The sequence below is a fragment of the Bos taurus genome, chromosome 5, assembly GCF_002263795.3.
Source record: "Bos taurus isolate L1 Dominette 01449 registration number 42190680 breed Hereford chromosome 5, ARS-UCD2.0, whole genome shotgun sequence".
In the NCBI taxonomy this organism is placed as follows: Eukaryota; Metazoa; Chordata; class Mammalia; order Artiodactyla; family Bovidae; genus Bos; species Bos taurus.
This window is the reverse complement of record NC_037332.1, coordinates 104466876-104479145: the sequence shown is the minus strand read 5'-3', so window position 1 is coordinate 104479145 and position 12270 is coordinate 104466876. Positions and strand designations below refer to the sequence as shown.

The 12270-nt window shown below is 52.7% G+C and overlaps 1 protein-coding gene across 1 annotated transcript in view; it reads right to left on the bottom strand.

Moving 5' to 3' along the window:
- The window catches only part of ANO2 (anoctamin 2), a 341658-nt gene that overhangs the window by 217119 nt on the left and 112269 nt on the right, over nucleotides 1-12270 (bottom strand). Inside the window, exons 9-10 of the mRNA XM_024992694.2 lie at nucleotides 11632-11673; nucleotides 4832-4896 (exon numbers count right to left, since the gene is read on the bottom strand). Coding sequence (XP_024848462.1) covers nucleotides 4832-4896; nucleotides 11632-11673 — 107 coding nt within the window. The remainder of the gene's footprint in view (nucleotides 1-4831; nucleotides 4897-11631; nucleotides 11674-12270) is intronic.

Below are 12270 nucleotides of genomic sequence, written 5' to 3'. Positions count from 1 at the left end.
CTGGCTCCCTATGTGACTGCTAGATCTTTAAGGACACAAACTGCACCCTATTCCTCACCATGCCTCCACGCGTTGAGGGCACACAGACTTGTTCACTGTGAGCATCAGTAAATGTTGATTGCATTGAGCTGAACTGCCTGTATGAATCCCAGCAAAGATCAAGAAGAAGGCAGCAGGCTCAGGAAATAATTCATCATGGGTTGATCAACGTTCTTTTCTCCTCTCCAGTCCCTCCCCTAAACCAGTTGTGGCCAGTTCTCCCTGAGTCTGACCTGCTGAGAAGCCTCCTAAGGAAGAAGTGGCTTCCTCTGTCTCTCTCCTGTGGGCGGGGTTGGGGAGTGGATGTGGGTGTGTTTCAGGAAGATGGAAAAAGGGCTCAGAGACAGAAGGGGGTGGATCAACCTCCTAGTGGCTGTTCTGAGGAATTCTGTCAAGGATCAGGGCCTCTGCCTTGTAACAGGAGGTGTGTGCATGCTCAGTCACCTCAGTCACGTCCAACTCTTTGCAACCCCATGGACTGTAGCCAGCCAGGCTCCTCTGTCCATGGGATTCTTCAGGCAAGAATCCTGGAGTGGGTTGCCGTGCCTTCCTCTGGGGGATCTTCCTGACCCAGCGACTGAACCTGCATCTCTTACATCTCCTGCATTGGCAGGTGGGTTCTCTACCACGAGCTCCACTTGGGAAGCCCTTGTAATAGGACGAGGGAAAGCCAATTCCTGAGACGCCGGTTCTAGATGGGCTCTCCATGAGCCGGGCTGGAGCGGGCTGAGAGTCTGTGATGGAAGGGATGGGTACACAGGTGGGGCACAGCGCCACTCTTGCTGTCCACAGATGCCACCCAAGGCCTCCTGATATCACTGAGGTCTTAGGAAGAGGGACTGAGGAAGCAGGACGTTGCTAAGAGGGCGCCAGACCCGCCACAGGGATAGGTGCTACTCCCCCCCATGAAACGTCATCCCCAGAAGAGGAGGGAACAAGGAAGAGCCATTCACCCCTCTCCAGACGATACAGTGGACACTGCCTATATACGATGCCCTTGGTGCATCCCCAAGGTCACCAGCTACTCACCCTGAGGTGAGTGGACTTCTGGTCTCCTCTCCTCCACATGCCATTGTAGTTAACTGGCAGCAGATGCTTTCAAACACAATTTTGTATATCAGCTTCAGTTAGTAGCTAAATCTAACTCAGATGTTTGAAGCCTATTGTTTTGTCTCATCCACAGCAAAACCTCCCAGCTAAGAAAAGCAGTCTGTGAGTGGATATTCATTTTCATGAAAAGACAAGGCAGGGTGCTGGCTAATACGGGATCAGCACTATACACACCCCCAAGGCCCGGGGTACCCCAAGGAATAAAAGCCATTCCCCTCCTGGCACATCAGGGCATGAACCTTGGGTGCTGAAGGCAGAAATCTACTCCTCTACCTGTGAGGATGCTCATATGGCCCCAAGAGACTAGAAGAGCCACCTCCCTCCAGCCAGGACAGCATTTCCCCCACTGGCTCCATCACAAACCTTGTTTCTGCCTGGACACCAGTGCCGCGGGCTGGGAGTTCCCGAAGAATCTACTGGGGGGGAGTGGGGTCCCCGCTGGATACCTCCCTGGGGAACTTCCCATGCAGCACTTACACACACACATACATGCACATACACATACACAAATACATGCACACACATACATGCAGAGTCGGGCTGGGACCCCCATTAGCACCCTCACCACGCAGCCTGCTGGACCCAGATGCCCACAGCAGGAGGGAGGGGCTCACGGTGCGGGAAAGGGCATCTTGTCTCCTCTCTGCCCAATGTCCACCCCTGGGAAAGGAGCTTCGAACCCCACATCTCCAGCTTAGGCTTGAAGGCCTGCGGACAGGTAAGGATAGCTGGTCCCAGGGCTTTACATGCAAACAGACCTCCCAGACCCTCTGGGCCCTCAGCTGCTCTCTGCTTTTGAATGTCCCAAACCACAGGCACGGGGGGAGGAATGGAGCTCAGTGTTGACGACGAGAAGCCAGGGGCCCAAGGGAACAGGCGGGAAAGACCCTGCCGGCCTTTGGAAGAGTCACCTCCAACTTGGACAGGACACCCCTGCTTCAGCACAGAACACGTGGGTGCAGTTACCATGTGAGCCTGCAGGGGGCACAGTTCACAGGTGTGCACTGCAATGGAAGCACAGGGTCTGGGCAGCCTCCGACTGGATCCTGTGGACCACTAGGTCTCCAGAGGTCGAGGCAAGAAGGATGAAGAACAAGTAGCAAAAGAGAGAGATGGCGCTGAAGACACACTCCCAAGAGCTGGTGTCTGACCGAGGACTAGGACGCGGGAGAGGGAAGACGATGGGGAGAAGGAAGCAGGCGACGTGGACACAGGAGTTTGCGTGGAGCCGGCAGAGTGCAGGAGCTGTTCCCACGCCCTCCACCCCAGTTTCCTCTCCATGAGCCCCACAAGGGGCATGCTCATGGCATGCCTGTTTCCACGACCCACCTGTACCCCCAAGGCCTCTGCCTTCCCTGTCTCCCCTTCACCTCTTCTCTCTCTCCCCTCTTCTCTCTCCCCTCTTCTCTCTCTCCCCTCTTCTCTTTCCATGGTTATCTCTTCTCTCTCCAGCAGAGCAAATTCCTTACCCCATTGGGCAGACAACAGTCCCTCTACTCCCGCCCCCCACCACACACATTACCATTCCCTTCCCTCCAGCCAGTATCTGAGAGATGCTCCAGGCTCCAGGCATATCCAAGCTGCTGGCATCCTGCAGGGGTTGCAAGAGCCCCCGGTTCCCAGATCTGGGCAGCAAGTGGACACTGTGACATGTGGTAGAAACTCTGATTCAAGTGGACACTGGGACCCACATTGGACACTGGGACCCGCAGTGGACACTGGGACCCATAGCTTCGGGCTCTGCGTCCTTGGAAACCGCCAGGCCCCAGCGCAGGGCTTTGCAACAAAGGCAACTCTTCCCCTGCAGGTGAGGCCTCTTTGGTGGCCGAAACGGGGTGCACCCTGGAGCTGCCGTCGCCCACTTAGCTGGCAGCCGGTCACCTGAAGTTTCCAGGGAAAAGACGAGGCTCTCCAGTAGGGAGAATTTTTATTTTCTGGAATCATATTTTTAAGAAACGAGTTGGAGAAAACAGGCGACAGTGTGGGTGGCCACTGGCGAGGCCGAGAGGAAGATCAAAGGCTGCCAGGCATGGAGGAAGCGGCCCGGAGAACAATCTAGGTGGCCGCGCCTCACAAAAGCAGCCAGGGGACAGGAGGCGCTGGGTGAGGGGCCGCGGTCACCCGCATCCGTGGCCCAGCTCCCCAGCCCCAATGCCTCGGCTAACAGCCTTCAGCTGGAACAAACACCTGCCGTCAAGAGACGTCCAGCTGAGCTCCCAGTTCCCCGGGAGGGCCGTCCCCTCTCCGCGTGGGAGGTGAGCCTGCCCAAACTCTGACTCCCAGCCTGCTGTCTTCTTCCAAGAAGGAGCTGGAATCGCTCCCACTGGACCTGGTCCTTCTGGCGGCCGCCCCTCTCAAGGTCCCAGCCCGGGGCAAGCGGCCAGGAACACTCTCCGAATTTGCCGGCTGATGAATTAGCTCATGAGAATGAGCCACGAGTGACCGAGTGGCAGCGAGTCCTCTATGTCAGGCGCGGGGCTGAGGGTCCCCATCATTTCCAAATGAGTGTGCTGGGCCAAATTTCCCCACAGAGCCCTAGGCTCAGCCTCCCAGTTTAGGGCCACCAGGATGCCCTGACTATTCACTGGAAGGACTGAGGCTGAAGCTGAAGCTCTTAATACTTTGGCCACCTGATGCAAAGAGCCGACTCATTGGAAAAGACCCTGATGCTGGGAAAGAGTGAAGGCAGGAAGAGAAGGGGACGACAGAGGATGGGATGGTTGGATGGCATCACTGACTCAATGGACATGAGTTTGAGCAATGTCTCAAACTCATTGTCCCAATGTCTCATTAGCTCAGTGTCTCTCGCTCTGGGAGACGGTGAAGGACAGGGAAGCCCGGCATGTTGCAGTCCACGGGGTCGCAAAGAGTCAGGCACGACTGGGAGACTGAACAACAGGATGCTGAAGACCAAAGAAGGGTTATGACTTGCCCAGAGAAACAAGCGCCCCCTAGTGGCTGGGCCTGGACAAGACCCCCATCTCCAGAGTCGCAGCTCAGTGCTCCCCCATTGCACCCAGTGGCCCAATATCACTCCACCTGAGAAAGACTCGAGGTTCTAACAGCCCTCAACCATTTGAGACTCGTCAGACCTATCGAATTCTAGAAAGTTCTTTCAGAAAGCTTATAACCTCTGTTCTGTACAAGCTGCACAAATTCCCGAGGCAACTTTGGGGGCAGCATTAAAAGGGTGGGATTTAGAACCCAGTCTCTCCTCCCTTCCAATCATTCTGGATAAGCCGTAAAAAGTCCACATATCCTCTCAGACCAGTCAGTTTATTCTTTATATGATTTGTCAGGTCTCTCCTCCTCTTGTTCGGCACTGTGGCTTCTGGGCCATGACCCAAGGATCTGCTGCACCCAGATCCTTCTTGAGGCAAATCAGAGGGATGATAATAAAAGAAGAACTCTACACACCCTTCTCCCCCAAGAGCAGAAAGGGGGAGACCACAGTGCTGATGACCCCAAGATGCAAGTCACGGGACATCTGTCTGTATTATCTGCTGCCCCATGGCCAACACTGCCCTCCCTCACCCAGGAGCTGGTTCGCCACCGGTAAGACACAGAGCAGTGGGGGGAGGTAGTCTAGAATAGTCCTCTGCTTGGCCAACAGACCTCCAGGGGCCAAGAAGGTCAGCAGGGATCTTTCAGGTCCTCTTGAGGGTCCCCTCCCACATCTTACCTGATGAGGTCAATGGGTTGAAACTTATAAAACACCCCGTAGCGTGCCCATTCTTGATACAGCAGCTAAACAAGAAAAACAGGGAACCAGGTTAGAGGTGAAGTGTGCAACTAGTCACCTTTTATATCCAGCTTAGCAAGTCAAAATTAGACACTTGCCAAGGCATGGTGGCCCTAGTGGTAAAGAACCTGCCTGCCAATGCAGGAGACATAAGTGATGCAGGTTCAATCCCTGGGTCGGGAAGATCCCCTGGAGAGGGCATGGCAACCTACTCCAGTATTCTTGCCTAGAGAATCCCATGGATAGAGGAACCTGGCAGGCTACAGTCCATGAGGTCACAAAGAGTCGGACATGATAGAAGCAACTTAGCAGCATACACGTACAGTACAGGAACTCTACTCAATACTCTAATGACCTAGATGGGAAAAGAATCTAAAAGAGTGGACATATGTTTATGTATAACTGATTCACTTTGCTCTACACCTGAAACTAACACAACATTGCAAATCAACTATTCTCAGATCAAAATTAATTTTAAAACAAAGTAATTATTGATAAAGTGAAGTCACTCAGTCGTGTCTGACTCTTTGCAACCCCATGGACTGTAGCCTACCAGGCTTCTCCCTCCACGGCATTTTCCAGGCAAGAATACTGGAGTGGGTTGCCATTTCCTTCTCGGGGGAGTCTTCCCGACCCAGGGATTGAACCCAGGTCTCCCGCGTTGCAGGCAGATACTCTACGCTCTGAGCCACCAGGGAAGGTAAAAAAGGACAGCAAGAGAAGGGCTCTCTGAGGAGGTGAAATTTGGGTTGAGACCTAGAAGGTGGGGGTGTGTTTCAACTAGGAGAACATGCCTTCTGTGCCAAGGCCTTGAGAAAAGTGCATGTGACGTGTCCTCACAGGAAGGCCAGGCTGAGCAAGGGGAGAATCTTGGGAGATAATGCTATTTCACACTTCCTAGTCTTCTGCATCGCATCTTCTCACACATCACACAGAACTCATGCAATTCTAGCAAGGAGAAGTGACTCTAACCAGGTATTCTGGATAGATGGCTGAACATGAGCCCTACAGGAAGTCTTCAAAGACACCATATTAAAACTGAAATAAGAATTGGCATTCCTACTCGGCAGCTATAGACTTTTTATTGTCACAGTGTCCTCCAACAACTTCAAAAAAGAACCAGAAATTGCATGGACCCTGATGGTGCAAACTGCACCCACAGTCCCACCTTCTACAGAGCAGGACACCCCAACACAGAGGGGGCGACACGGTGCCCGGTGGGCAGGTGCAGATCTGAATCCGTGAAGCCTGATGCTCTGTTCCAGGCAAGAGGCTCCAAACCTGATCATACCGTTATTACTATCTCTCTTCCTCCCTGTCATCCTGGTGCTTCTACTGCCCTGGGTTTTTATTCCCTCCCCAGTGCCAACGCTGGGCTCACCAGCACCTGGCTGTCACAGTGACATCACTGGGGGCCCACAGGGAGGCCAGCTTGCGTCAAGAGATACAGGCAAGGCCTCCTGGGAGAGCGGTGGGACGTCAGTGCTCCCTCCGAGACCCTGACCTCCAGGGCACATTCCTCTCCAAGTCACAAAGTCCAACCCTTAAACCTGAGAACACCCGTCTGCACTGCCCTGAAGGGGAAAACTGAAAATGCTCCAGGAAGCCAGTGTAGCCCGCTTGGCTCAGGTCCAAAATGAGAGCCAGGCTCCCAGGCCTTGCCCCTGGCTGGCTCCCAGACCTGCTGGACAAAATCCCCAGGAGTCCTTTCTCAAGGCTGCATCCATCACTGGTTGATACAGAGGAGATTGAGCCAAGAGAGCTGCCCGTGCCCCATGGAGATGGGCCGGACAGACACAGCAGAGGACATCAGCATGCAGACCCTGCCGGAGCAGGAGCTCCAAGCTTCAAACCTGGGAGGTGATGTGACAGTGATGCCTGGCTGCCCACATAGCTCTGCCCGGCAGGCTCACACGGCCACCGGGCAGGTGACGCAGGAGCTAGGTGGCGGGTGCTATAGACTGTTGGCTATCTTTACAAATGTCTAACCACACAGTTTCAAACCGAGTAGGTCATGCCCTGGTTACAGGGTCCCAGCACAGACCAGTGGTCAGGATGCGGGGAGGCAGGCCAGAGTCTCTGCCCCACAGGGATAAGCATGTGTCAGTCAAGTTCAGGAGGACAATCATGGTAACTTGCAACAGAACCTCCTAATAAGCTCCTGGCTTATTCAGTTCAGTTCAGTCGGTCAGTCGTGTCCGACTCTGTGAGACCCCATGAATTGCAGCATGCCAGGCTAGCTTATTAGATCTTATTAAATCTGCTCTTTCCCTTAGTTACGTCATGTCCTCTTCACCAACTGGTCAAGCCTGCAAATAAAGCCAGAGGGTATACAGCTCCTTCTCGGTGGACAGAGCCTTATTTTGGAGGCCCCAGATGTCATTCCAAGCACATGGGTCTGATCCCAAAACTTTACTGCAGGAAGAAACAAGCCACGGGGACCAGCCCGCTGATGGATCAGAGCACACAGAGGCCAGGTTGATCCCCGAGGGCCACAGCTGAGAGTGGGTCAGTATAAGTGTTTCATGAGACTATAAAGGACCGAGCTGGTAAAGCCATCTTCAAGGCCAGAGGATGGCATGATGCATGAGACCCATGACCCTCACCGAGGTCCCAAGCTCCTCAGTTGGACCTGTGGCAGACACAGAAATGCCAGCTGCAGCCAGCTGAGAGATACTGATGAGACGGGAGGACCAGAATGGGAGAGGATGGAATTCTACCCCCTGGATCCTGCAATGACCTATTTGAGTTTTTAGTAGGTCACTGCTCCATTAATTCAATGTGACTTGTGCAAGATGGGAAAACTAGACCTTAAGAGAAACTGAGAAGAAGTCTTCCCATCGGAAATCCAGACAGACTCTCGTTATGAACCTTCTGGTGGGTCACTTTTTAACCATCCACCAGAGAAGACAACCCTCTAAAAAAGCTGGAAGATCTAGGACCGAGGGTATAAAAGCTGCTAAAGGAAGTTATCTTCTAAGGTTGTACCCAGGACTCTCTGTAAGTGGGCAGGGAAGCCATGGGATATGAGCGGGGCTCGAGCCTCCCTCAAAAGACAGTAACAGTCCCTTCTCTGGGATGCTGAGAAAAGCAGGCGAGTCTGGCAGATATGGACTGAGGTGGCTGCAGACCCCGCAGCCCTGCTTTCTCGAAACGTGAGAAACCTCTGGTCTCCAGAGGGAGGGAACCTCTCACGAATCACCCTCCAGGAGGACCTGAGTCATAGAGACTGCAGGCTGCACTAGGCAGAAGGGGGCAGGGGGTGGGAGAGAGAGCTCTCCACCTAAGAGGCAGATCACTGGAACAGCCACAAATCTCAGGGAAGAGGGGAGGCGAACCCCGGGTACCAGCAGGATGGCCGGATCACCACTAAAGTCCCCCAGAGGAGTGATCTCCCATCAGTTCTCAACCATTCTGCACCTCCTCTAAGACCAAATACAAAGGTTCTCCCTTGTACCTAACCAAAATCCTTCCCACAGCCCTCTTGAAGAACGCTAGACTATTACAATGTGACAAATACAAATAAACGTGCTACACATATTCAGAGGTTTCAGCTCTTTCTTTCAAGATACCTCTGAGGCTCCAGGAGCGAAGCCAGCCCTGCAGTGAGAGGTCCCCCTGCCACACTCAAGAGGTCACGTCCACCTGGCTGCAGAACCGGCTGGGATTTGGATGCCAGGGTCAGTCCTAACAGAACAACCATTTAATGCAGAGGTCCCCAGCCTTCAGGACCTAATGCCTGAGGATCTGAGGTGGAGCTGACTTAATAGTAATACTTTGACCCCCTGATAGAAAGAGCCGACTCATTGGAAAAGACCCTGATGCTGGGGAAGATTGAAGGCAAAAGGAGAAGAGGGCAGCAGAGGATGAGATGGTTAGAGAGCATCACCGACTCAGTGAACACGAACTTGAGCAAACTCCGGGAGACAGTGGAGGACAGGGAGGCCTGCGTGCTGCAGTCCATGGGGTGGCAAAGAGTCAGACACGACTTAGCGACTGAACAACAACAATGTGCACAAAAAATGTGAAGCGCTTAATCCTGAAACCGCATCCTCGCCTGATCCGTGGAAAAACTTTCTTCCACCAAAACTGGTCCCTGGTGCCAAAAAAGGTCAGGGATCACTGAATTAATGGACATGGGAACCAGTCTCCTGGCCTTGCTGACTATCCATTTTCCAATCCAAATGGACAGAAAAAAAAGTTTTCAGTCTCATTCATGATCCTCTTACCTCCCATCACAGCAAATTTTATTTCCCTAAACATGACCCAGGCAGAGGAAAAGAAGGAGGCCAGGACTGGCTGGTGAACCTGAGGAAAAGTTCCAAGAAATGAGGTCCTTGGGGCCTCTCTGGTGGCTCAGCGGTAAAGAATCCACCTGCCAATGCAGGGGACACTGATCCAGGAAGATCCCACATGTCACAGAGCAACTGAGCCTGCGAGCTGCAACTACCGAAGCCCAAACGCTCTAGAGCCCCACAAGAGAAGTCACAGCAACGAGAAGCCCGCACACCACACCAGAGAGTAGCTCCCGCTCGCTGCCGCTAGAGAAAAGCCCACGCTGCGACGAAGACCCAGCACAGACAGATAAATAAATTATTTTGAAAAAAAGAAAAGAAATGGGCTTTTTGCCTTCCAGAGACACTTGTCCATCCTCACTGAGCATCGCTCGACATCAGGTTTGGGAAATATCCACTGAGATGCAGCTCTGCCCTGGAGGTCTGTCCCTGCCTGCCAGGTTCCATCCACCTCCCCAGCTGGGATGTGCACTGCCCTAAGTAAAACAATTCCTGGGGGACAACTTTCTGCTATGGGGTTTTACTGTTAACAATAATATAATATTATTCCAGACAAAGGCACATAGATTTTGGATAGCCTACACGTAGCTTCTCTCTGCCTCTGTGAGGATAACAGGGGACTGGCTGATTTCTCCCAGGAGTTCTGTGTGTTCCTGGTCTCTGGAATGTTCCTGTAAAATGCCTTACCTTGACGGGCGGGGGGTCACCACCCACTCAGCAAGAGGTCTCTTAGGTGGGCCGTGGGGTGGTGATCACCCTTTAAAGGGGAGGAACATGAGATGAAAAAATAGGAGGACAGAAAATGGCCGAGACCAGCGAGCTGAGATATGGGGAGAAAGGCTTCTCTTTGCCTTTAAATCTGATCCGGGACTTTTCAGGAAATTAAACCCCGAGACTATGAGCATCAGATAGAAAACAGATGAGGTTAAAACATCGAAAAACTGCAGCAGATTCCCTGGGCAGGCAGAAAGGGGGACATGTGTAAGCAATCACGGCCGTATTTCTGGAAAAGACCTTTTTATGTTTTTAATACTTAACACTTCATAACAGGGACTAATAGGCAGGATAAAAAGAAGGCTGCTCAAAAGCAACTTGGGGGATGAATGGTTTTCCAGACAACAGAGCGGGGGCAGGGAGGGTGTAGTCCTCATCACGCCCACCCTCGCCCACCCTCCTCTACTCACCAGAGTCACTTAAGCCTGGGAACCTGGCTGGAGAATGGCATGAGGGGGGCGGTCAGATGGACAGCTCCACTGAACAGGCTGGGTGATGCTTAGAGCATCATCCCTGGAGAAGAGAGTGGTACCCAGGCTCCCAGGGTATCAGCACACAGAGGAAACGGGATCTACGTGGACAGCTGGGGACAGAGCTGTCCAGGCAGGAGTTGTGCCTGACATAGGAGAGATTCTCCAATGGGACCCTTTTCCCTCCCCTAAATATAACCTTTCATTCCCAGCTGCCTGGAATACACAGTTTCTCATCTATAATTTGGGGGTCGCTGAACCTGTCTACCTAGAGAATAAGAGTAATAACTTAAAAGATGACCTTCCCCAAACAAGACACAATGGCAATGGCTATATGCTTAGTAAGAACATGGGATTTGAGGTCACAGGGGTTTTAGCTCCTTCCTGGTTGATTGTGGCAGTGTTATCATGGACAAGGTATACCATCATCCTGTGCCTCGGTTTGCCCTTCTATAAATTAAGGCAGCAATCCCCAACCTTTCTGGCACCAAGGACTGGTCTCGTGGAAGACAATTTTCCCATGGACCAGGGTTGGGGGGGTGGTTTCGGGATGAGTCAAGCACGCGACCTTCGTTGTACACTTTATTTCTTCTGGTGGCTCAGACAGCAAAGAATCAGCCTCCAATGCAGGAGATGCAGGTTCACTCCCTGGGTCGGGGAGATCCCCTAGAAAAGCAAATGGCTACCCACTCCAGTTATTCTTGCCTGGAGAATCCCATGGGCAGAGAAGCCTGGTGGGCGACAGTCCATAGAGTTGCCAAGAGTCAGAGGCGACTGAGTGACTAACACTTTCACTTTTGTTTCTATTATTATTACATCAGCTCCACCTCAGATCACCAGGAATTAGATCCCAGAGGTTGAAGACTCCCTAAATTAAGAGCTCTGAATGCTCAGTGTTTCTCAGCTAAAGCTCTCTTGTCATCAGCGGTGGGCACGCTGCCTTTGCGTACCACTGTTGGGGATATTTCAGGATGTGGCATCGCCGGTCCACCAAGCAAGGAATGCCAGCCGCACCCCGATACAGTCATGTCAGTGACCACAAATGGCCCTCGAATTTCCAAATGCCTGGGGACAGGGGCTGTGGAAAACCGGCTGATACAGATAAGCAGTAAGTAGAACACCCAGGATGTGTCTACGCAGCCCCACACCCACGTGCGGTCCCCGAGCCCAGAGCCCTGGGCACAGCATCAGGTCGGCTCACCTTTCTGTCATTCATATCATCCCCTGGACTGTCATATTCACCCTGTGGGAGGAGAAAACAGAGAGCATGATCAAAAACAGAGAGACGGTTCCCTTTTAAATTTCCCGACGCCATCCTTTTGTTTCATTCCCATTTAAGAAAGGTCAAGGGCATGACCCGGAAGGAAACACTGGTCCACTTCCGTGGCCACCAGCACCTGCTGTGTGTCCTATGAGCTTACAGCGGGTGGCTCCCCTCACAAGCCTCGGAGCCTCCTGTACCTGCTCACAGCAAACGGAGCGGCAGAGCCCACCCTGGAAGCAGACTAGCATGTCCTGGAAACCTGCCTTGCGCCCTGTCCATACCCAGCAGAGCCTCATCTCACGTGTGCCCACGGCAAAGATGTCACCTGGGAAATCTCATCAGGCGCTCAGGGTACCCGCCCCAGGGGTCTCATTGGGTCCCACCATGCGGCAGATGCTAAAGTGACTGACGGGGTGGACAGGGCAGCCAGGGGGCCCTGAGTTCATGGGCCAGTTAAGGTCCTCATGAGTCATCTTGAAGAATATCACTGTATCTTGTTATGGGATGTTTATAACCCTGCTCCCAGCCAATGAAAGCCTTAATTAGTTTCTCTATTTTCTTAACCACACAATAGTA